The 23,518-nt window shown below is 43.9% G+C and overlaps 1 protein-coding gene across 3 annotated transcripts in view; it reads left to right on the top strand.

Annotated features, from left to right (window-relative positions):
* RELL1 (RELT like 1) overlaps positions 1-23,518 on the top strand; it is a 70,828-nt gene that overhangs the window by 13,405 nt on the left and 33,905 nt on the right. Inside the window, exon 2 of one of the 3 annotated variants that reach the window (XM_013978589.3) lies at positions 21,246-21,470. The exons of 1 other annotated variant lie outside the window; for it this stretch is intronic. In XM_013978589.3, the coding sequence (XP_013834043.3) occupies positions 21,246-21,470 (225 nt within the window). Of the gene's footprint in view, positions 1-20,638; positions 21,471-23,518 lie in introns of all 3 variants that reach the window. One more of the 3 variants, XM_084971726.1, reaches the window with a different exon arrangement.

The following is a 23,518-nucleotide window of genomic DNA, read 5'->3' as shown; positions in this document are numbered from 1 at the left end:
TATGTATGTATATTTGGTCTTTGTCCAGTGTTCCTGGCACAAAACTCCTAAAACCCTTGAAATTTCCCCATGGGAGTATCTTTTGTTACTCATAATGAGCCCTTTAGCCCATACCTGAGTTCACCCTAATGAATGACTCTTGGTGGGCCCCTAGAGAGCATCTGGATGGGGACCGGTTGCCAGAGAAACCAACTGTGGTCCTAGAGGGTTGGAACTTTCAACTGCATCCCCCGAATGCAAGGAAGCGTGAGGGTCTGGCCATAGAGTGAGTCATCAGTGACCAGTGACTTAATCAATCATGCCTGTGTAATGCAATGTCTTGAAGCTTTGATAAAACCTCTGGAACACGGAGGCTAAAGGAGCTTCTGAACTGGTGAACTGATGAACGTGGGATGGACCAGCTGGGAGCATGGTGTGTCTGGAGAGTGTGTCGAAACTCTGTGCCAGCCCCCCACCCCCCACCTTGCCCTGTGCTTCTCTTCCATTTGGCTGTTCCTGAGTTGCATCCTTTATAATAAGGTTGTAATTATAAGTATAGCACTTTCCTGAATTCTCTGAGGGGTCATAGCAAATTGTTGAACCTGACGGAGATCATGGGAAGGCCTGAGCTTTGCACTGGGTTAGCCAGGTTAAGTGGTTCAATGCCATTTGCAGCAGGTGTCTGAAGTGGGGGCAGTCTGGTGGGACCGAGCCCTTAAACCTGTGGGGTTAGCACAGACTCCAGGGAGTTGGTGTCAGAATTGAATTGAATTGTAGGAAATCCAGTGGGTGGTGGAGAACTGGTTGTTGGAAAATGAAACGTTCAGGTCTTTCCTATTGGGAAACATCAGTTCGTACTGTTAACAGATTGTGGTCGCAATCATCTCTTTGAAATTATGGTGGTTTATTATTTAAAGACTGAAAAGGCTTTTCAAAAAAAAGTATAGTGGGAAAGAAAGAAAATGATCAGGCCAGTGGCTTATTGTTTATGCGTTTACACTGTGTTTTAATAGTGTAATGAAGTAGAAGTTAATGCCACTCTGGTTTCCACTGATCCATCCCTCCTAAAGTGTGGACCAAAGATTTCATAGAATTTTCTTTGTCTTCGGTCAGTGAAAATATATAGAGTGTAGATATTGTGGATTGCAATTATAGGTAGTCGCCTTACTAAGGGATTTCCAGTATTTTGGTTTACCTCTACAACATTAATATTCCTATTAGGATGAACTATATGAAATTACCACTGTTCTACCATTTTTGACCTACAGTGACATCAGTTTCATGTGGTTCAACTTAATAAGAACGAAGGTTCCTTACTAACTTTTTTTTTTTTTTTTGTCTTTTTGCTATTTCTTTGGGCTGCTCCCGCTGCATATGGAGGTTCCCAGGCTAGGGGTCGAATCGGAGCTGTAGCCACCGGCCTATGCCAGAGCCACAGCAACGCGGGATCCGAGCCGCGTCTGCAACCTACACCACAGCTCACGGCAACGCCGGATCGTTAACCCACTGAGCAGGGGCAGGGACCGAACCCGCAACCTCATGGTTCCTAGTCGGATTCGTTAACCACTGCGCCACGACGGGAACTCCTTACTAACTTTGTTTGTTTGTTTGTTTGTTTGTTTTGGTCTTTTTAGGGCCACACCCACAGGATATGGAGGTTCCCAGGCGAGGGGTCCAATCGGAGCTGTAGCCTCCGGCCTATGCCACAGCCGCAGCAATGCAGCATCTGCAACCTATACCACAGCTCATGGCAATTCTGGATCCTCAACCCACTGAGCAAGGTCAGGGATTGAACCCACATCCTCATGGATGCTAGTCTGGTTCATTAACTGCTGAGCCGCAATGGGAACTCCCCTTACTGACTTATTATCTGCAGGCTTAAAAAACAAAACAAAACGGAGTTCCCGTCGTGGCGCAGTGGTTAACGAATCCGACTAGGAACCATGAGGTTGCGGGTTCCATCCCTGCCCCTGCTCAGTGGGTTAACGATCCGGCGTTGCCGTGAGCTGTGGTGTAGGTTGCAGACGCAGCTCAGATCCCGCGTTGCTGTGGCTCTGGCGTAGGCCGGTGGCTACAGCTCCGATTTGACCCCTAGTCTGGGAACCTCCATATGCCGCGGGAGCGGCCCAAAGAAATAGCAAAAAGACAAAAAAAAAAACCCAAAAAACAACAAAACAAAATGAAAGTATAATGACTGCCATCAAGACACTTTGGAAAACACTAAAAGTTGAAAAAGAAAAACAATACTCCCAAGTTCCACCAATAAAAGACAAAATACTAAAAGAAAATAAAAATAATTTATAATCTCACTTCTCAGAGATTACTAGTATAAACATTTGGTATTTTTTTCTTTTAATGAAACTGAGATCATGTTAGCTCAAAATACTGCTTAAACTTTCTTCACATAACATTTTTCATTAACAGCTGAGATCTTCTTGGACAAAGGGATATATATGGCAACTCTGATCCCTTCGTAAAGTAGTTTCTATTGTTTTAAAGGTCAAAGGGAAGTTTAGGATTCCCAAGAAGTGATCAGCAATTTCAGCAGTGTTAAATGTAGCTCAGGAGGCTTCTCGATTTTTTTTTTCTTATAAATGGTAGATTTTTTTAGAAATTAGTATTTAATAGCAAAAAGAGATAAATTGACTTGGAGAGAATATAACTTAAAAGCACGTTCTCTTCCCAGTAATTGGTTCACTGGAGGAAACCATTCTCTTATTCTAGGTTTATTATTGAATTAAATGATTTTTCTACTTAGTACTCTGACTCAACATAGAGATGAGCTGTGGATAATCCCATTCCGTGGAACTTTACTGAAAACCAAAACTGTTACTTCTCATGGGCAATAAATAGAGCCCAGAGTCAAGAGAGCCCAGAGTATGGATTAAACCCAGGCTGCCTGGATTAAAATCTCACCTCTGCTACTTGCTAGCTGTGTGACCTGGTATAAGTTGCTTGACCTCTCTGTGCTATAGTGTTCATATCTGTAAGATGGGGGTGAAAACATAGTGCCCACTTCCTAGAGTTATTGGAAGGGTTAAAACACCTTCATACCTGTCAAGTGCTTGGAAGAGTAATTCTACAAAGTATGCATGGCCACCTGACTATTATTAAGAGTATCTTTCTATGTGATTAACCCTTGTTCCCGGTTCTCAGTGTTCTTATTTGCACGTCATGCTGTTGACCTTCACATTTGTTTCTTTTCCTTAAGATCAAGTTCTCTAGGGTTTTCATCATGACTTCTGTGTAATCTTACGTTCGCTTGCCTTTTCCGAAATGGTCCTTATTTCCTGTCCTCGCCTCTCATCCCTTTGCCCTCGCAGCCCTGGGGAGACTTCCCGGCAGAGGATTTTGGGATTTCACTGGGACAGGATCTCTCCCTCCACACACCCCATCTCGCTTGCCAGTTCCCATATTCCCAGAAGGCAGGCCACGTGCCTGTCTAGCAGGAACACTGCCTGACTGAACCTGTGACTAATTGGAAAACCCTGCGTGTAGGATTTTTGTCGTTTTTCTGTTTAATCGTTACCCGCTTCCTGTTCCTGGAAGGAAGAAAAATGGGGCCAATGTCAGTGTTGTGGGAGCTGCAGGCTGATCCCTGGGGGTCCTGCCTGGGGCAGCTGCTCCCTCACCTCCAAGGCTCAAGCTATTTCCCTGTCCCCCCCAGTTAACCCTCATGTGCTTCATGGTCTTTTCCTGTCTGTTGGCTTTGTATTCAAAGCTGGAAACTTTGTGGGGATAGCAGTGTTTATACCTATGGCCACTGATAACAGCAATACGAGCTGACCTTTGCTGAGCACTTAACTCTGTGCTAGGACCTTGGTTAAACCTGAGTCCATCTCATTTCTTGCTCAGAAACCATTCTATTATTATCTGCATTTTGGAGATGAGGAAACTGAGGCACCAGGAAGTTAATGGACTTGCCCGGGGTCTCACAGCCAGGAAGCCTGTTGAATGAATACAGTGCATCAAAGAAAAAGCTGGTTTCCGCTTTGCCTCTTTTCTTTCTAGGGAGCAACTTTGGTTGAGAGCCTGGGCCCTGCTTGCAACAGACCTCAGTTCAAATCCTGGCCATTCATTCCCCAGATGGCTGACCTTGACTTTAATGTCTCCGTTTCAAAGATGGGTTTCTTTGTAACATCCAAGAGTCTTGAAGATTAAAAAAAAAAAAAAAAAGATAATGCAAGTAGAGATACCAGGCTCATAAATAAGCACTCGGTAAAGGTTCACTGCTGTTAGTGGCTGGTGGTTGTCACTTAAAATAAATGCACAACCGAAAAGTCGAGAGTTAAGTTTTATTTGAGGCAAAATTAGGACTTAAGCCTGGAAGACAACATCTCTGGTAGCCTGAGAAAGCCGCTATGACGAGGCGATAGGGGAGCCAGGATATATAGGCGCTTTTGCAACCCAGGGCAGGTAGTAGGAACAGAAGATTTCCAGAAAACCAGACATCTCAAGTTAAGGAATCCAGCACATTTCTAAGGGAAGAAGCAAAGGTCTAGGCTTTCTGGAATCATTCCTTTGATAGGCACCTAAGAGATCAGGTCCAGTCGTCTTTGTTTCTTTCCTGAGTTCCCTCAGGGCTCACCAGCTCACCCTTGGGAGTGGCTTCGCTCACAGATGACTTCGACATCTTTTTGTTTCTAGAAAGAATATTCAGTGAAATTCAGCCCCAAAGAGGGAAGGGAGACATCAGGGTGTCTGTGATAAAGGTGAAGGGGGAGGTACATGTGGCCACACACACATTTTACAGAAGTTTGCTGCTGGTGTCGTGAAGGTTCCTACTCGTCACAGACCTCAGTCATCATGAAGCATTTTAGTGTTTTTCTAGATATGAGGAGATGCAAGAATTGAGCTCATAAAGTCTTCTCCTAAAAATATCTGACTATCTGGAGACCTGTTCTTCCAGTTTTCCCAGAGCACAGCGTCTCCCTCCTGGTCTCCACCCTGAGCTCTGCTCAGGGGCTGCTGTGGGTCGGCAGCTGCCGTGGCTCCTGATTTAATCTATGTAGGGCAGATGGCAAGTGCCAAACCCCAGTTCACATGGTGAAGTGGGTGAATATCCCAGAGGCCTTGGATGTGGGGATGGTGAACCCATCCTCCTGGAAAAATCACTCAGTACCTCCCTCTCTCCCTCTATAGGGTTGGGCACCCAGCACTTTCCCTTTTGAAGCCCTTGCTTACCAGCTTCAGCCAGCCTGACAACACCTCTTGTTTTCCCACGTGGTTAGTTTGTGGTTGTCTTCTGCACACTGGAAATTGCTTGGCTGGACTCTGACCCTTGCAGAGGTGGGTTATACCCAGAAACCAGGAACCTAGCTCTTGGAGGCCAGGTGCTCTGCACCAGCACCCTCTCTGTGATGCTCCAGGGGAGTCACTGGTTGCTAAGGGCACCCCTCCTCTGTGGGCCCCCCTCTTGCTATTTCTGCCAGAAATAGGCCTGCTGAGCCTGTCTTCTTCCCATTTGGTGGTTTTGTTCTGGCACTTGCTGGTTAGCTTCTTCCCATCATTTAAATCATTTCTGACCTACTTCCTGCTTGCCTCTTGGGGCGAGGAATGTGCAGGAGCAGATCTGGTAGGGCTCACATCCCTGTAGGAAAGGGGCTGTGCCTTTGGTGAGGGTCCGTCAGCTCCATGCCTTTGGGGACACGGCCGTTTGGAATGTGACAGGGTCCTGTGAAAGTCCAGTGGAGGGCCAGTTCCTGACGCTGGGTTTGGGAGCATGCTGCTATTTGTGGCCTTCCTTTGAATCTTTGCTGACTGGAACCTTCTTTTGATCTCCATGACAAAGGGACTTGCTGGTCTATTTACATCTTTTGGAAAAGGCTGATCCAACAAGTGGGTAAAGCTCTGGGGTAGGTCAGTTTTCTGGCTCTGAAAGAGCCTATTTTTACATGTTTTTATTCTGTCAAGATTTGGCAAATGAGCACATGGGGACACTAGACATTCTCTTACACCAAAATAGCATCTTTACAAAACTTCTTATCCAATTGCAGTCAAAGTGGATGCTCCATCACTAATGGAGGAGCCCCTTTGGAAAGATGGAATCTGCTTCCACGGTTTGCAGGTTCCATGTGGCGAAGTGTTGAAGATACTCCCATCGTGTTCCAGGAACGGTGGGAGGGCTAGGCGTGCAAAGAAAGGCCACTTTCCCCTCTCCTTGGGGAGACAGGTTTGTTTGACTTAAATTGGCCTTTTCCTGTCAGTCTGTCACGCTGTGGGTTTCCTGACGTTGGCCACGGCATGTCCGAGTGACGTGTTTGTGGTGAAGTGGGTGGGGAGGCTGTCAGTGGCTCTGAGTGTTGGATCTTCTGCTTGGCTCATTTCTCTGCCTCTTTCCAGTGATGTCCTGTTAGACCATTGATTTATTTGCAAACATGAGGATCACATCCACCCTCTTGGCTGTCTCCTTGGGATTTCAGATACAAATTTCAGAGGTTTCAGATACAATAATGAATGAATAATGAATAAAGCATCAAGTGTGTCTGAGTGGCAACTTTTATATCTTGTGTGTCTCTAGCTAATAATGCGTATGATTGAAGATCTTCTTCCTCCTTTCCCCTTCTTTCTTTCCCTTCCTTCCTTCCTACCTTCTTTCTTTCTGAAAGAGATTTAGATGCCATGTATCTGACATGGTTTGTACTAGTTACATTTGTGACAACTATTGAATTGCTTCTGAGTGCAATAGTTTGGGAGTAATAATGTGAAAACATATACCTGGGGACAAGATGTTTTTCAATAGACAGAAAAAAGTCTTCCTTTTACTTTCATAATAGTTACAGAGGAGTGACGTGTACTTTTGAGGGATCTTCCCCTTTTTGCAATTAAAATTAACATTGGGAAATTTTATGCTGCTGAGAATTTTTTTAAAGAATGAAGTCAATACAACTTTCATCTTGCTGCGGCTGACTTGACTCCTTTTTCATGAAAATGATTTTTATATTTAACAGGATGCATGCAGATTCCAGTATTGATCACCCATAATAGGGTTATTTGGAGAGAGGCAGCTTTAAGGCATTCAAGGGGGTAGGGAGGTGGCCCTGGGCTGCAGCGTAGCTTTGTGGTCGGTTGGTGATGGTTTAACCCACCTGTTTACCCTGAAGTATGTGTCACTTACTAAGTAAAACTGAAAACCAATGTCTACCCTTACAAACACTATTAAATAATGTGGCTAAGAGTACGGGGGTCCTGGGATCACGTGACCTGGCTTGACTCCTGTCCCACCACACATGAGGACTTGTTATGGAGCTTCCAGGGGCCTCAATTTCCACATCCACACATGGGGGTAATGAAACAACCTCCTTATGGATACTGTGGAAATGAAATAAGCATGAAGTGTCTAGAACAGTGCCTGGTGTACTGCAAATACTTGGTAAGTGCTGCCCTGCAGTTACCTTAACGTCGCACCTCATTCTTTATAACACACCACTTTTAGGAAAGAATTTAAACATGAAGAACAGACTTGTGGTTGCCAGGGAGGGAGGGGGAAAGGGGTACGATGGACAGGGAGTTTGGGGTTGTGGATGCAAACTATGACATCCACAACCCAGCTGTAAGTTGCAGTTCGTTTGAATAAGTACCATAGGAGTAGAGAAGGGAAGTAATTAGTGTGAATCTGGGAAGAAAATAGACTTATACTAGGTTTTAGAATGGATAAGCAATGAGGTCCTGGTGTATACAGCACAGGGAACTATATCCAGTCTCTTGGGGCAGAACATGGTGGAAGATAATAGGAGAAAAAGAATGTATATATATCTATGTATGACTGGGTCACTTTTCTGTACAGCAGAAATTGGCACAACATTGTAAATCAACTGTAAAATTAAGTGAAAACTATAAAATAATCTAAAGTGAATATTAAATTTCCGAAGTCCCATTGCTTTGCAGTCATATCAAGCAAATAGTTTTTTAAAAATTCCACTTCTTGGGAGTTCCCGTTGTGGTGCAGCAGAACTGAATCTGACGAGGAACCATGAGGTTGCAGGTTCGATCCCTGGCCTTGATCAGTGGGATAAGGATCTGGCGTTGCTGTGAGCTGTAGGTCACAGAGGCAGCTCAGATCTGGCATTGCTGTGGCTGTGATGTAGGCTATTACAGCTCCAGCTCCAGTTAGACCCTTAGCCTGGGAACCTCCATATGCCGCAGGTGCAGCCCTAAAACACCAAAATAAATAAATAAATAATAACAAAATAAAAATTCCACTTCTTTCTCAAATAGAATAGAATCTTTACAATTTGAAAGATGCGGAAGGGTCTACAGTGGAAGTCGTGCTCCACCCCTGTCCTCCAGCCACCCAGCCCATGCCCAGGAGACTGACAGTGCTATGAGTAACTAGAGGCTTTAAAAAAAAAATCCCCAAATGGCCAGGTCTGAAAATAGCAAAAGAAGGAGGAGAGGCTGAGGAAGTGGTAGGAGAACAGAGAAATGATGGGAGAGATTTAACAGGGGTCCAAACTGCTGAGCCATCTCTGGCCCTGTAGCCCCTGGGCATTGCCCTTGCTTACACCCCCTCTCAGGACCCCTTGATGTGCCCCACCCTTGGGAGTCCACCCCAGGCCCCTCAGCTGCTTCTGTCTTGGGGTGTGGTTGGTGGTGTCCTGGCCTGTGCCCCAGTGCAGACCCTGACAGGCTGACCTTGCCTCCGTGTGGGCTGAGCCCATGTCAGATGAGCCTTCTTCTGTGTCATCTGAATGCAAACCATTGTTTGAGGTGCTCTGGAAGATTTTGGAAGAGTCTAGCAGTTGAGATTGTCTTATTTGTCAGAACACTGGTATCCTAACCTTAATCCCTCCCCCAGGAGTAGCTCTGGGGCTGTAGTTTTCTATGCTCCATCTTCTGGTGGCCTTGAAGAATTGTGTTTGGTTAGGAAGTTCTGTGGCTTTGAAACATTACTTCAAATGGGAAACCCAAGACAGTTGTAGAGAATGCTAGGGACTTTCTTTCACTCTGTGAAGTTAGTTTTTCCCTTCTAGTTTGAGTGGAAACCCGCGATGGTAAATATTTACAGTTTCCATCATTATTTTTAAATATCTTTGTTTCTGTATATTGACGTCACTCCAGTTTCGGTTCTTTGTTCTGGTAGCTACCTGGGGTTCAGGAGTGATACAGTTTTGTTCCCACCTCCTGCCCATCAAGATTGTTTGTTCCCTTTTTGTCCAAATTTAGTTTTTCTGAAATCTAGTATAACGTCCATTTTCTTCCCGGATTCACACTTATTACTTCCCTTCTCCAGTCCTGTGGTACGTATTCAAAGAAACTGCCGCTTACAGCTGGGTTGTGCTCCAGACATTCCTTTTTGAGTAATTGGGTTGGAAATTGAAATGCATTTTCCCATTAAAATAATAATTAGGCTCCCACAAGGGTATTTTATTATTATTATTTTTAATATTGCATCATTTAAAAAATATCTCTAATAAAAAATGTCAAATGAATACAAATATCCACATTGATAGGATGTGTAACAATCATTTTAAGAGTATATGATTATTTAAAATAGTTAATGAACATATACTATTTGATAAGCACTCCAGAAGTAAGAGATGCCATAAAAGGATATTTTAAAAAAAATGTAAAATGGAACTTAGTGAACTTTTATTACGGTAAAGTTGAAAGAATGGTACAGTGGATCACTGTGTACTAACCACTTGGATTCAACGTTCTGCCATATTTGCTTGTTTATCCATCCATCTATCCATCCATCCATCCATCCACCTGTTGGGGAGATGGTTCGGATCGTCAGTGTCGGAAAATGAGACACATGAACACGGGAAGATCTCGACCAGGCTCTTTACTTCTGTAGAAGGGCGCGGGTACTCAAAAAGCGCACGCACAGAAAAGACATTATCCCTAACGCAGGTGATGTACCTGTCCCCTTCCCATTGGTCAGGTCAGGGCACACATTCTTCCCCACTGGCTAATTTGAAACAAATTTTTACTGGGAGAAGAGGGAAAGAGGAGGGAGGTACCAGGAAGGCGTTTCAGCTGAAACCCAAGCAAAATGGAGTCACCAAGATTTCCTTTGATAGAAAAGACGTTATGTTACTTTCCACACACCCCATCCATCCATTCATCTATCCACCTACATTTTGCGGAAGTATTTGAAATCAAGTTGTAGACACTGTTACATTTCACTCTAAATTCCTCTGCCATCGTCTTGTAAGATTAAGGACTTCCTTCTACATAACCGCAATACCGCCATCCTAACTAAGAAAATAAACAATAAGTCTCTAATACTGTCTAACCCAGTTTCCTGTTGTCTTCAAGATATCCTCTATTGCTGTTCTAAAATTTTTATTACTGTTTAAATTTGGAATCTGGAGTTCCCATTGTGGATCAGTGGGTGAAGACCCTGACATAGTGTCTGTGAGGATATAGGTTCAATCCCTGGCCTCCCTCAGTGGGTTAAGGATCCAACGTTGCTGCAAGCTGCAGTGTAGGTCCCAGATGTGGCTCTGATCTGGTGTTGCTGTGGCAGTGGAGTAGGCTGGCAGTTGCAGCTGCGATTCAACCCCTAGCCTGTGAACTTCCATATGCCACAGGTGCACCCCTTAAAAAAAATTGCAACCAGGCTCCAATCAAGTTTTACTTGTTGCCTTTTGTCATTATTAGTTCCTAACAAAAACTGTCTACAGACACATTTCTCCAAGTACAGGGGCACAGGTGTGGAAATCTCTGCTTTCCTTTCCTGCTCTGAATGCCAGTCTCCAGATCCTGCGATGCTCCTGCAGCCCTGAGTTCTCCATTTGGGCACCTTCCAGGGTGCAGCTGGTCTCTTCCAGGTATTAGCAGAAACCTCAGGACAGCTGCGTTTTTCAAGGGCCCTCTTAGCCAAATGTATCTGTCAATGGGTGTTCGCAGCTGGACAGTGCTGACTTACACACCTTTTGCTGGAAAAGCTTATCTGTTCCCATAGTGGGTTTTTCTGTCTAGAGTCAAGGGTTCTTTTTTCCAGCATCGGGGGAGCATTTTGAGCATTTTGACAAAATAAAGGTAATCTACACATTGGGAGAAATTTGTATCATGGCTGGGTGGGCTCTAGGCAGGTTGGCCCCATCTGGATGTCCCCTTTCTGCCTAGTCACTGCTGCAGAGTGGGGGAGGGTGGGGCTGCAGCAGTGGTTTATCTGGAAGTCATTAGGAAGTTGGCAGCTGCCTGAAGTTTCACTACAAAGTTTAGCACTTATTTATATACTGACTTCTATTGTTTTCCAGTTTCCATATAAGCTCATTCTTTTCATACATTTTTAGCTTTGACAGTTTGGGCAGATGCTGTGTCTCAATCACTGGCCATGGGGGAATGTCTTAAGGCTTCGGTTATTTCCATAGCCAAAAATAGAAATAATTTGGGGATGATTTTGTTTTGTAGAATTTGCTTTGCATTCTACCCTTTCATTAGTGTACACAGTTGCTTTAAACTGTGTTTAAACAATTAACTTAATAAAGGAGGTGGTTTTTTTAGGAGCTGGTAGATCTTAGCTCTGCCAGAGGAAGATTGATTGAGAAGCAGTGTGTGTGGGCTGGTCAGCAGCAAGAGTCAGAAACAGGATCTGCCTGGGTTTACATCCAGGCTCTCACCAGCTTTTAACCATGTGACCTTAGGCAAGTGACATACTGTCCCCAGCTCCAGCTTCTCCTTCTAAAATAATAATAGTGCTCACGCATAGTGTTGTGACCATTGGAAACCCTTGTGGCCTTATTTAAGTCCCCCTTGAGAGGTCTAACCCAACAGATTAATGTTTTTTGGGGGGAGGGTTTTTGTTTTGTTTTGTTTTGTTTTTTGCTTTTTAGGGCCACACCTGCAGTGTATGGAAGTTCCCAGACTAGGGATGGATTCAGAGCTACAGCTGCCGGCCTACACCAGGGCCACAGCAATGCCAGATACGAGGTGTGTCTGCAACCTGCACCACAGCTCAAAGCCGGATCCTTAGCCCACTGATCGAGGCCAGGCATCGAACCTGCGACCTCATGGTTCCTAGTCAGATTTGTTTCCGATGGGCCACGACAGGAACTCCTAACAGATTAATGTTTATGCAGCAGACTCGGTGGAATAGGGGTTGTGATAACTCACACAGATCAGAGCAGGTTTTGTCATCAGTGAGTCTGTCAGATTTGGTTTTGCTGTGAAACAAGGTATAAACGCTTTTGTTTTCAGAGCTTTCTGGATTTCTGTCTTGTGGATGAGGGACAGTAGGCTTGTGTTTTCCACTCCAGTAGCATCATCCCAGATGAACTGTGGATGGGGCTAGAGAAGTGGGGGGGGGGAGGTATGGGAGTTTGAGAACCAGGAAGGACCTTGGCTTCAGTGCATGATTTTTCAGCTGAACAAAACCAAGGCCAAGAGAGGTGAAGTGACCTGTTCAAAATCACAGTGGTAGCGGGGGGCAAAGCCAGATGAAGAACAGCCCTTTTAGAGAAATGCACATCTCGCCATCCTACTCAGTCATCTAGACCAAAAATAGTTGCTCTTGGGTGCTGTGATTTGAATGTTTGCTAAAAAAAATAAAAATAAAATAGGTTTGTGTGTGTGTGTGTTTAAAAGAAGCATTCCCGTAAATCGACTATATTACAAATAAATAAATAAAAGGAAAAGGGCAAAAAAAGCAGTGTTCCAACCAAGCTTGATGGGTTATCTAGTTACCAGCCAAGTCCTTTCCCATCACAGAGTTGTTGGGTCACTGCTGGGAAACCCTAGCTTCTGAGAATGTACACCCTGTCCTGATAAAACGGGCAGAATCACTATCGGACCCATCAACATGCTCCTGGCCTTGGTTGGAACAAAGCTGCTTGGGAGAAGTCACGAGGGCCTGCTTATCTGGAGTTTCAGGCTCTTGCCGTCTTCCCCATTATTTCAGCAGCCCTCGAGCTTTGCCCACTGGAGGTGAGGAATGCCCTTTCTTCGCCATTTCTTCTTAGCTCCTCTGACCACTGGGGTCAGTTGGAAATTTAAGAATTCCTTGGAAACCAAGCTAGAAAACTGCTTTTGACTTTTTGGAAGGTTGACTTTGAGCCATTCCTCAGACCCCTTCCTCAGTTTCTTGCCATCTTCTTTTGTGACTTTGTCAGCTTAAGATCTTGGCTAAACAATACATAGTGGGTCCTCAGAATACAGTGAACTAACCAAACCTGGCCGGGGCTGGGAAAAAAAAACCAAGGGGTTTTGATAATCGCTGGCTTTTGTTGCACATTTGTAAGAGCCTAGAACTCCCTGTTTCAGTGGTTCTTGCTGTGTGCAGAGGATACTCACCACGAAGTGAAGGGCTTGTTCTTGACGGGGCAGAGGGAGCCCAGGTTGGGGTCTGCAGAAGGTGGGCTATGACTTGGGAGTTGGGCAGGAGGTCAGTGATGGGGGACAAATAGGATTTTGCAGTTGTTCACCCTGTAAACTGCTCTGAGGTCTGGTGGTGGGCATTTTCCAAACAAATCCTACTTCTTGCTGTGCTAATTGGAGCCCAGGGTTTTGAGATATGGAGAGCCTTTACTCAAGGTTGTGAAATGAGAGCCAGCCAGCATGGAGCATTTTAACAGAAGAGTTGGAAAATGATGACCTCAGGTCAGATGAGAGGGCGAAGCGTCCGAGCAGGCAGGATCCAGACTGCCTGGTTTGCATCTGGGCACAGCCACACAGCAGCAGGGTGACCTTGGGAGGGCTGCTTGACCTTTCTGGGCCGCCTTTCCCTGTCTGTACCATAGGGAGAATACCAGTAACTAAGTTTATTGTGAAGATCCAATGCTTAGCTTAGCTCTGGCTTGCTAGTGCTCCATAGATGTGGTGCTGATTGTTGTTAGTAGAGGAATAACAGACTAGTCTGAGCCATACTTCCATCATTTCTGGAAGCATCCCACCCCAAACCATCTCCATCCTTCCTCTGGTTTAATCAACTTTCCAGTTTGACCCTGATCCCTGGTCCCTGATTCTCTTGGGTCTCTCATTTTCTTTCCTCCCTGCATGGGTTATTAGCCCAGTTGCAGACTTGGGGTGCACCTCTTAGCTATGCCCTGAATGCCTTTGCAGTCCTCTCACTGACCTCTCCCATTTCTTCAAGTCTCTCCGCTAAGCCCCCCTCTTCTGCCCTGGCCCCATTAGTTCGCAGCAGACACCATCTCTTACAGGCTGTTGGGCATCTGTTTCCTTGCCTTCCCTCCACCCACCGCAAAGGACTAACCCACGACCCCCTGCCTCCGGAGAAAGTGCCTTTTTTCCTATTCAAGTGTTTAATGTCTCTTCTTTGGAAATCATCTCTTCCAGCTTCTTCAAGGTCATCACTCCACATACTGTCTCAAACTCTGCTTTTTACTCCTTTTCTTTGTATATAAATAAACGCTTTGGTCTCAGCCACTTCAACCAAAATTCCAGACAAAAAAGCTCTTCCCCACATGCTAAAGGTGAGCTCCCCATCCTTAATGCTCACAGTGGGCTTCTAGAAAGAGCCAACTCAGCTGTCTCCACTCCTGAACTCAAGGAATCTAGCCTCACCTTCCAGTCTATGAAAGACTTGTCCCTTGGACCCAAGGCCACAGAGATCTCTTGTGGAGTGTTTTTTCCTTCCTATTTAATTAATTTATGTTTTCGTTTTATATATGTATGTATGTATTTTAGGATTTTAAAGATTATTTGTTTTAGTGCGACCACTATGGAGAATAGTATGGAGGTTCCTTAAACAACTAAATCTAGAACTACCAGATGATCCAGCAATCCCACTCCTGGGCATATATCTGGACAAACCAGAATTCTAAAAGATACACGCACCCTAATTTTTATTGCAGCACTATTTACAATAGCCAAGACATGGAAGCAATCTAAATGTCCATTGATAGAGGAATAGATAAAGAAGATGTGGTACACATATACCATGGAATACTACTCAGCCATTAAGAAGAATGACATAATGCCATTTGCAGCAACATGGATAGAACTGGATTATTATACTCAGTGAAGTCAGACAAAGACAAATATCATTTGATACCACTTATATGTGGAATCTAATTGAAATGATACAAAAGAACTTATTTATAAAACAAGCAGACTCATAGATTTCAAAATCAAATTTATGGTTATCAAAGGGGAAAGGTGGGGGAGGGATAAATTAGGAGTTTGAGATTGACATATAAACACTACTATATATAAAATAGATAACTAATGAGGACCTACTGTATAGCACAGGGAAATCTACTCAATATTTTATAATAACCTATATGGGAAAAGAACCTGAAAAATAGTAATGTGTATATGTATAATTGACTCACTTTGCTGTGCACCTGAAACTGACACAATATTGTAAGTCAACTGTACTGCAATAACATTTTTTTAGAACGGTTATTTATTTTAGGATTTTAAGTTTAACTCAAGAAACTATAGAGAAACAGATAGGGAGCAAAGTACGACAGAGGGAAAGTTAAAAAAAAAATTCCGAGTTTCTTCCTAGGTCAGAAACTGATTTTCCATGTTTTCTAGGAACTTCTATGCGGCCCAGTTTCTCAATTCTCTTTTTTTTTTTTGTCTTTGCTATTTCTTTGGGCCACTCCCTCGGCATATGGAGGTTCCCAGGCTAAGGGTCGAATTGGAGCTGTAGCCACCGGCCTACGCCAGAGCCACAGCAACGAAGCATCCGAGCCGCGTCTGCAACCTACACCACAGCTCACTGCAACACCGGATCCTTAACCCACTGAGCAAGGGCAGGGACCGAAACCGAAACCTCATGGTTCCTAGTCGGATTCGTTAACCACTGTGCCATGACGGGAACTCCTCAATTCTCTTTTTAAAGATTCTTCCTAGGGTGTTACTTTCTTGCTTTTTTAGATCGTGTTAAGAACACTTAACATGAGAATTACCCTTTTAACCAATTTTAAACACACAATACAGTATTGTGCACCATGAGCACAATGCTGTGTAGCAAATATCTGGAGCTTATTCATCTTGCATAACTGAAACTTTATACCGTTGAATAGCCGCTGCCCATTTCTCTCTCCCCGCTGGCTCCTGGCAACCACCATTCTACTCTCTTTCTATGAATTTGACTGTTTTAGATACCTCGTATAAGTGGACTCATGCAGTATTTGTCCTTCTGTGACAGGCTTATTCACTTGGTGTAATGACTTGCAGGTCCGTCTATGCTGTCCTCTATCTTTTTTTTTTTTTTTGGCTCTTAAGGGCTGCACCCATGGCACATGGAGGTTTCCAGGCTAGGGGTCAAATCAGAGCTGTAGCTGCCATCCTACACCACAGCTCATGGCAACGCCGGATCCTTAACTCACTGAGTGAGGCCAGGGAATTGAACCTGCATCTTCATGGATGCCAGTCAGATTCTTTTCCGCTGAGCCACAACCGGAACTCCCTCCTCCTTTTTTAAAGCTGAGTGGGAATCGATTATATGTGTGTATCACATTTCTTTATCCATTCAGCCGTCAGGGCACGTTGAGAGCCTTCCCGTGTCTTTCTTGGCTGTTGTAAATAATGCTGCAGAGAACCCGGGAGTGCAGATACCTCTTCGAGATCCTGGTTTCAATTCTTTTTGGACAGATACCCAGCAACGGGATTGCTGGATCATGTAGCGATCCTATTTTCATTTTTTTTTTTTTTTTGTGTGTTTTTGCTGTTTCTTGGGCCGCTCCCGCGGCACTTGGAGGTTCCCAGGCTAGGGGTCGAATCGGAGCTGTAGCCACTGGCCTACACCAGAGCCACAGTAACACGGGATCCGAGCCGCGTCTGCGACCTACACCACAGCTCACGGCAACGCCGGACCCTTAACCCACTGAGCAAGGGCAGAGACCGAACCCGCAACCTCATGGTTCCTAGTCGGATTCGTTAACCACTGCGCCACGACGGGAACTCCCTATTTTCAGTTTTTTGAGGAACCGCTATTCTCTTTTCCACAGCAGCAGTGCCATTTTGCATTTCCTTCCTATTTTAGTTGCTCTCTTGAAGCATCTGACCTAGCTGACTGCACATTTTTTCTGGAAACTTCTTCTGTGTCTAGGTTAGAGCCTCAGCTTCTCTTCCTTGGCTTCCTCATGGAGCAGATCCAGTTGCTCAATGGGTATTTCCATCCAGATTTACTTGTTTCTGTCATGACATGTTCAAAACTGAATGTGTGATGTTATCCTCTCCATGCAAGTATATTGGTTTGCCAGGACCCCTGCTGCAAAATACCACAAACTGGGTAATTTTTAAAGGAGAAATTTATTCTCTTACTGTTTTGGAGGCTAGAAGTCCAAGATCAGGGTCAGCAGGGTTGCTTCCTCCTGAGAGCTGTGGGGAAGAATCTGTTCCATGCTTCTCTTCTAGCTTGTGGTGGTTTGCTGGCAATCTTCAGCATTCCTTGGCTTGCAGAAACATCACTTGATCTCTGCCTTCATCTTCACATGGCGTTCCTACTTTGTACATGCCTGCCTCCAAATTTCCCTTTTTAAAAAGGTTAACAGCCGTGTGGGATTAGGGCCCCCCAGTGACTTCACTTTAACTTGATTAACTTTGTGAAGACCCTGTGTCCTAATAAGGACACATTCCAAGGCACTTGGAGTTAGGACTTAAACATACGAGTTGGGAAGGAGGCAGAATTCAACCCATAGCACCATGGAAACTTGCTTTTTTTTTCAGATATTTCTCATCTTGGTGAATGGCACCAGTTGTCCACCATGTTACACAAGCAGAAACTTGGGCATCAGCCTTTGCAAGTCAGTTGCCCTTATATTAACTTAGGTTTCAGAGCATGCAGAACTTGGAGGCAAAATTTGAAATAGGAATCATAGATAGCATCCAGCAGGTTTACCAGGGAATCTGTGACTCCCAAATAACTGACAACCTCTGCTCTGTACTTTTTTCAGTGTCTACTACCTTGGTACACAAGTAATACATACATAAGGATTTTAGAAAATCATCAAAAAGCATAAAAATAGGAGCTCCTCCTGTGGCCCAGTGGGTCGAGAATCAAACTGCAGTGGCTCAGGCTGCTCTGAAGGTGCAGGTTTGATCCCTGGCCCAGCACAGTGGATTAAAGGATCTGGCATCACTGCAGCTGTGGTGTAGGTCACAGCTGTGGCTTGGATTCAGTCCCTGGCTCAGGAATTTCCATATGCTGCAGGTGCAGCCATAGTAAAAAACAAAAACCATAAAAATAAAATTAATAATTTTCTTATTATTCCGTTACTTGGAGTCACTTAATGTTTTGGTCATTTCTTTGTACATTGCATGTCTTCAGGCATTTTTTTTTAACTAGTTAGATCATGCTGTATGTAAGATTCTTGAATCAAGCTTTTTAAATTCAACATTGTATCATGTGTGTTCCCATATCTTCACAAAATCTTCATAAATAGTTTTAAATTGTGCATATTATTCTATCAAATGGATAGACAATGGTTGACAGATATTTTACGGTTATCCCATTGTCAAATAGCAACTACCTCTGCTAGTAATTTGGACTTCAATAAATTTTTCAGAATTTAGTTATGATTCGGAGTTCCCCTCATGGCTCATTTGTTAACGAATCCAACTAGGATCCATGAGGTTCAATTCCTGGCCTCGCTCAGTGGGTTGAGGATCCGGTGTTGCCATGAGCTGTGGTGTAGGTCGCAGACGTGGCTCGGATCCCATGTTGCTGTGGCTCTGATGTAGGCTGGCAGCTGTAGCTCTGATTAGACCAGTAGCCTGGGAACCTCCATATGCTGCAGGTGCGGCCCTAGAAAAGACAAAAAAAAAAAAAAAGCATTCAGATATGTTTCAAATGGGGGTGAAAAAAGAAGATGAATAGTGTTTCTAAGCAAATTATTAGTGTAAATTGAAGGAATGTTCAACCTACCTAAGTTAATGAATATCTTAGGCATTAATTGTGAGTAGTTACTTTGTGATTTAAAAGTTATTCTTGGGAGAGTTCCTGTTGTGGCTCAGCGGGTTAAGAATCCAACTAGTATCCATGGGGATTTGGATTTGATCCCTGGTCGGTCTCACTCAGTGGGTTAAGGATCCATCATTGCCACAAGTTGTGTTGTAGGTCACAACTGAGGCTCAGATCTGACATTGCTGTGGCTCTGGTGTAGGCCAGCAGCTGCAGCTCCAATTCAACCCCTAGCCTGGGAACCTCCATATGCTGCAAGTGCAGCCCTAAAAAAAAATAAATAAATAAAAGTTATTCTTGGAGTTCTTTTATGGCACAACAGGTTAAGTATCCGGTGGCTTGGGCTGCTGCTGTGGCTCGGGTTTGATCCTTGGCTGGGGAACTTCCACATGCCACAGGAGTGGCTAAAAAATAAGATATTCTTAATTGAATTGTTAAAGTAGATCACAGCAGAGTCTCCAGTCAGTGTTTTGCTCTTTAATGGTTCCTTATCGTGTGTAACATGTTGGTACAGTGTAACTTTTTGGAATGATAGAATGTTCTTTATCTGACCTGTTGTCCAATATAGAAGCAATTAGCCACATGTGACCATTGAGGACTTGAAATGTGGTTAGTCTGACTGAGAAACTGAGTTTTTAATTTTATCTATTTTTAATTGATTTAAATTTAAATAACTATTTAAATAGCTATTTGTGGTTAGTGGTTACTACAGTGGGTAGTTCGGCCAAGATGTTGACTGCACACTTAAGGTGCTTGCCTTTTCCTAAATATTCTTTTAAGTGCTTTACATATTAATGTATTTAATCCTCACAATGACTCTAGGAAGTGTTGGCCAGTTCCTATTGCTATACAAAAAAAATGACTGCAAAGCCTAGTGGCTCAAAACAATAACAGTCATTTATTTTGCATCTACGACTTGGGCAGGGTTCATGAGAAATGGCTCATCTCTATTCCATGCAGCATCAGCTGGGACTATGGAATCTCCTTCTAAGGTGTCTGCTATTTAGTTGGCAAGTTGATGACCATTATCAGTTTTTCTCCTTGGGGCAGCTTGGGTTTCCTCTCAGTGTGGTGGCTACGTTCCTACAGCAAGTGCCCCAAGAAACCGGAAGTAGAAGCTGCCCATTTCTTAAAGCCAAGGATTTAGAAACTGACCAGACATCACTTCCAGCAGGTTCCATTGGTCAGGCAAAGCACAGAAAATATATTCAAAGGAAGGAGATGTAGACCTCGCCTCTCCATGGGGGCAGTACCGAAGAATTTGGGGCTATGTTTCAACCTCATCATAGAAAGGAACAGTCATTTTGATTCCATTTTACAGATGAGGAAACTGAGCACAGAGCAGTTAAAAAAACATGCCCAAGGTAATAGGTCTAGTAAGTGGCCAAGCTGTTATTTATGCCAGCCAGTCTGACCTTTTAACTACAGTGCATCTCTCTGTAATTCGTTTCACTAATTTAGATTCATATCTTCTTCACTTTTTTTCCATGGTGCAGTAATTATAAGATTAAATGACTGATGGATGCTTGCAAATCACAAACTGTAAATATGTAGTATTGCAAGGGTTTGCAAGCTGTCAAATTAACGATGAACACACATTCTCAACCACCTGCTTCAGGAGGAGCTGCTTGGCTTCAGTTCTGAGTCCCTTTGCTTTCATCCTGTTTCCACTGCTCCCCAAAGAGAATTTATTATCACTTCCAGATTGAAACAGACCACAATTCTGAGTAAAGCCCTTTCAGTCTTAGCATGTCGCCTGTTGTATCTATTCCTGTTGTATGGAATATGTGTTTTTTTTTTTTTTTTTTTTTTTTTTTTTTTTGTCATTGCTAGGGGTTGAATCGGAGCTGCAGCTGCCAGCCTATGCCATAGCCACAGCAACTCAGGATCCGAGCTGCATCTGCAACCCACACCACAGCTCATGGCAACGTGGGATCCTTAACCTGCTGGTGGAATGTGTGTTTTTTAAAACGGAATTAATAAATAAAGCACTTAGAATTGTAAAAGGAGTTAAATATTTCTATTATTATAAAAGCTCTCAAGGAGTTCCTGTGTGGCACAGCGGAAATGAATCTGACTAGGAACCATGAGGTTTCGGGTTCGATCCCTGGCCTCACTCAGTGGGTTAAGGATCTGGCATTGCCGCAGGTAGGTACTCTTAAAGATGAAGAAGCAGAGACTGGCTTGGAGAGGATTTAAAAAAAAGAAAACATCCGTCTTGTTACGAAACGATCCAATTTAAGACCCATGGCAGAGACAGGCTGGGAATTCAAGACTGTTTAGCACAAGCCTGTGTGCCTATCCTGCCAGACCTGCCAGTCTCTGCATGGCCTGTCGTTTGGGGAGCAGACTCGGATTTAATGGCAACATTTCCTGAGGTTGTCAGATATTCTTTGTCCCCAGTTGACATCTGAAGCAGCTCTGCATGTTTTGTCCTCAGACAATGGTGGCAGCCGCATATTACATTCCGGAACCAAGACGACGCCCTCACCCACAAACAACACTGGGAATGGACACCCAGAATATATCGCGTATGCGCTCGTCCCCGTGTTCTTCATCATGGGTCTCTTTGGCGTCCTCATCTGCCACCTGCTTAAGAAGAAAGGTTATCGTTGTACAACAGAAGCCGAGCAAGACGTGGAAGAGGAAAAGGTTGAAAAGATAGGTACATAACTTGCATTCTTTGTATGGGACTGTGGGTGCAGATGATTTTTAAATCAAAAAGCAGCCGAGAGTTCCCTGTGGTGCAGCAGGTTAAGGATCTGCTATTGTCACTGCATCAGCTTGGGTCACTGCTGTGGCACAGGATCAATCCCTGACCGGGGAATTTTGTTATGCCGTAGGTGTGGCCAAAATAAGAGAAAGTAGTCATGTATATTTTCCATCTCTATAAGGCTAAATGATCTGTCTTTATTTTATCAAAATATATTTGATGTATAACATTGTGTAAATTTAAGGTGTATAACACATTAATCTGATAGATTTATATATCTTAGTATGATGGCCACTGTAGTGATAATTAGCACCCTATCACACAATTGTCATTTCTCTTTAGTGGTGGAAATCATTGCGTTCTAGTCTCTTAGCAGGTTTGATGGTTGTAATAGACTATTGTCTATCGTTACTACACTGTGCATTAGCTCTCTAGAGCTTATTACTGTTGGTTATAGGTTTGTACCCTTAAGCAACATCTGCCCTATCTTCCCATCCCTCATCCTCTAGTAGCCACCAGTTTACTCTCTGCTTTTAGAAGTCTGGCTTTTTTAGATTCCACACATAAGTGATAACACACAGACCCAGTCTTTCCCTGAATCATTTCGCTAAGCATCGAAGTCCATCCCTGTTGTTGAAAATGGCAGGACATCCTTTTTTCTCCTGACTAAATAATATTCCATTAAGTGTCTGTCTATAGCTCAGTGTGTGTGTGTGTGTGTGTGTGTGTGTGTGTGTGTGCGCATACATACATACCACATCTTTTTTATCCATTCATTCCTTGTTGGGCACTTAGGTTGTTTCCATATCTTGGCTCTTGTGAATAATTCTGCAGTAAACATGGAGGGACATAGATCTCTTCCAGATCCCATTTTCATTTCCTTGGGGTTTGTACCCAGAAATGAAATGCTAGATCATATGGCAGCTCTATTTTTAAGTTTTTGAGGAACCTCCATTCTGTTTTCCATGGTGACTGCAGTTTACATTTCTACCAACAGTGCACAAGGGTTCCCTTTTTTCCATATTCTCGGCCAACCTGTTACAAAACAGTCTATCTCCTAAAGTCAGATGGTGTGGTGTGGTGTATTGTCACTGCAGATTTCACAGGAACCACGCCTAGAGGTAGAAACCTTGCTTTCATTTTTTTTCAAATACCTGTCAGGTCATTTACCCTTATTTGCCTTGAGACTTTGGGCAAGTTATGTGGGCTCTAAATCTGCCATGTACACTTTAATTGCATTAACACTAATTGGATTAAAATTTTAATTTGTGAGGACAGTAATCTCCACCTTGCAGGATTATTGTGAAATTTAGAAGATGCGTTTATCGTTTGGCGCACACGGTCACTCAGTAAATATTAACCCTTCCCATTGTTATTGAATGAGATTCTAATAACGCTGGGAAACCCGAATAGATCTCACCATTGTTGTGGTGTCACGTTTGCTGGGGGCATTCTCTCTTACATCTATGAGGCTGGAGTTTGTGTTTATCAAGTCAGTGGTTGTGTGAGCAGTGCAGTAAAAGTATGTCAAGAATTGCTGCCTTTGGAGTGATTTCAGAGTGTGTCACTTTTTCCTCCCAGCATGAGTTGCTGGATTATGTTTGAGAGATGAAACCCTGTTTTCTCCACAGATGTGCTTTCCATCCGTCCTTGAGAGCCCTGGGGAATGCTCCTTATCCCTCTCAGCCTCGAAAAGGGCAGTGTGTGCAGAAAGGTGACATTTGGACTAGGCCACCCTTCGAGTCGGCGCTGAGGGCAGAGGGAGGGGGGCTTCCTCATTTCTTGCCAGCTTGCTGGCCTGTTGGTTTTTCCCACCCCCACTGACCTTTGAGGCAGAGACACAGCACGATGAGTCATGTGTAAGCTCATGAGCAAACCAAGGCTGGGTGTTTGTCAACAGAAAGCAGAACCTCCCCCTCCTCCAGGGATGCTCTGTAGATTGGCTTAGCGGTCAGCCTGTATGCTGTCCCACCAAACATGTATATCGGAGGATCTGGAAG

The sequence above is a fragment of the Sus scrofa genome, chromosome 8, assembly GCF_054392235.1.
Source record: "Sus scrofa isolate SSC_HxYL_T2T_F1_AM1 chromosome 8, Sscrofa_HxYL_maternal_Yorkshire_Landrace_v2.0, whole genome shotgun sequence".
Classification (NCBI taxonomy): Eukaryota; Metazoa; Chordata; class Mammalia; order Artiodactyla; family Suidae; genus Sus; species Sus scrofa.
This window is presented reverse-complemented; position numbering and strand designations above follow the sequence as displayed.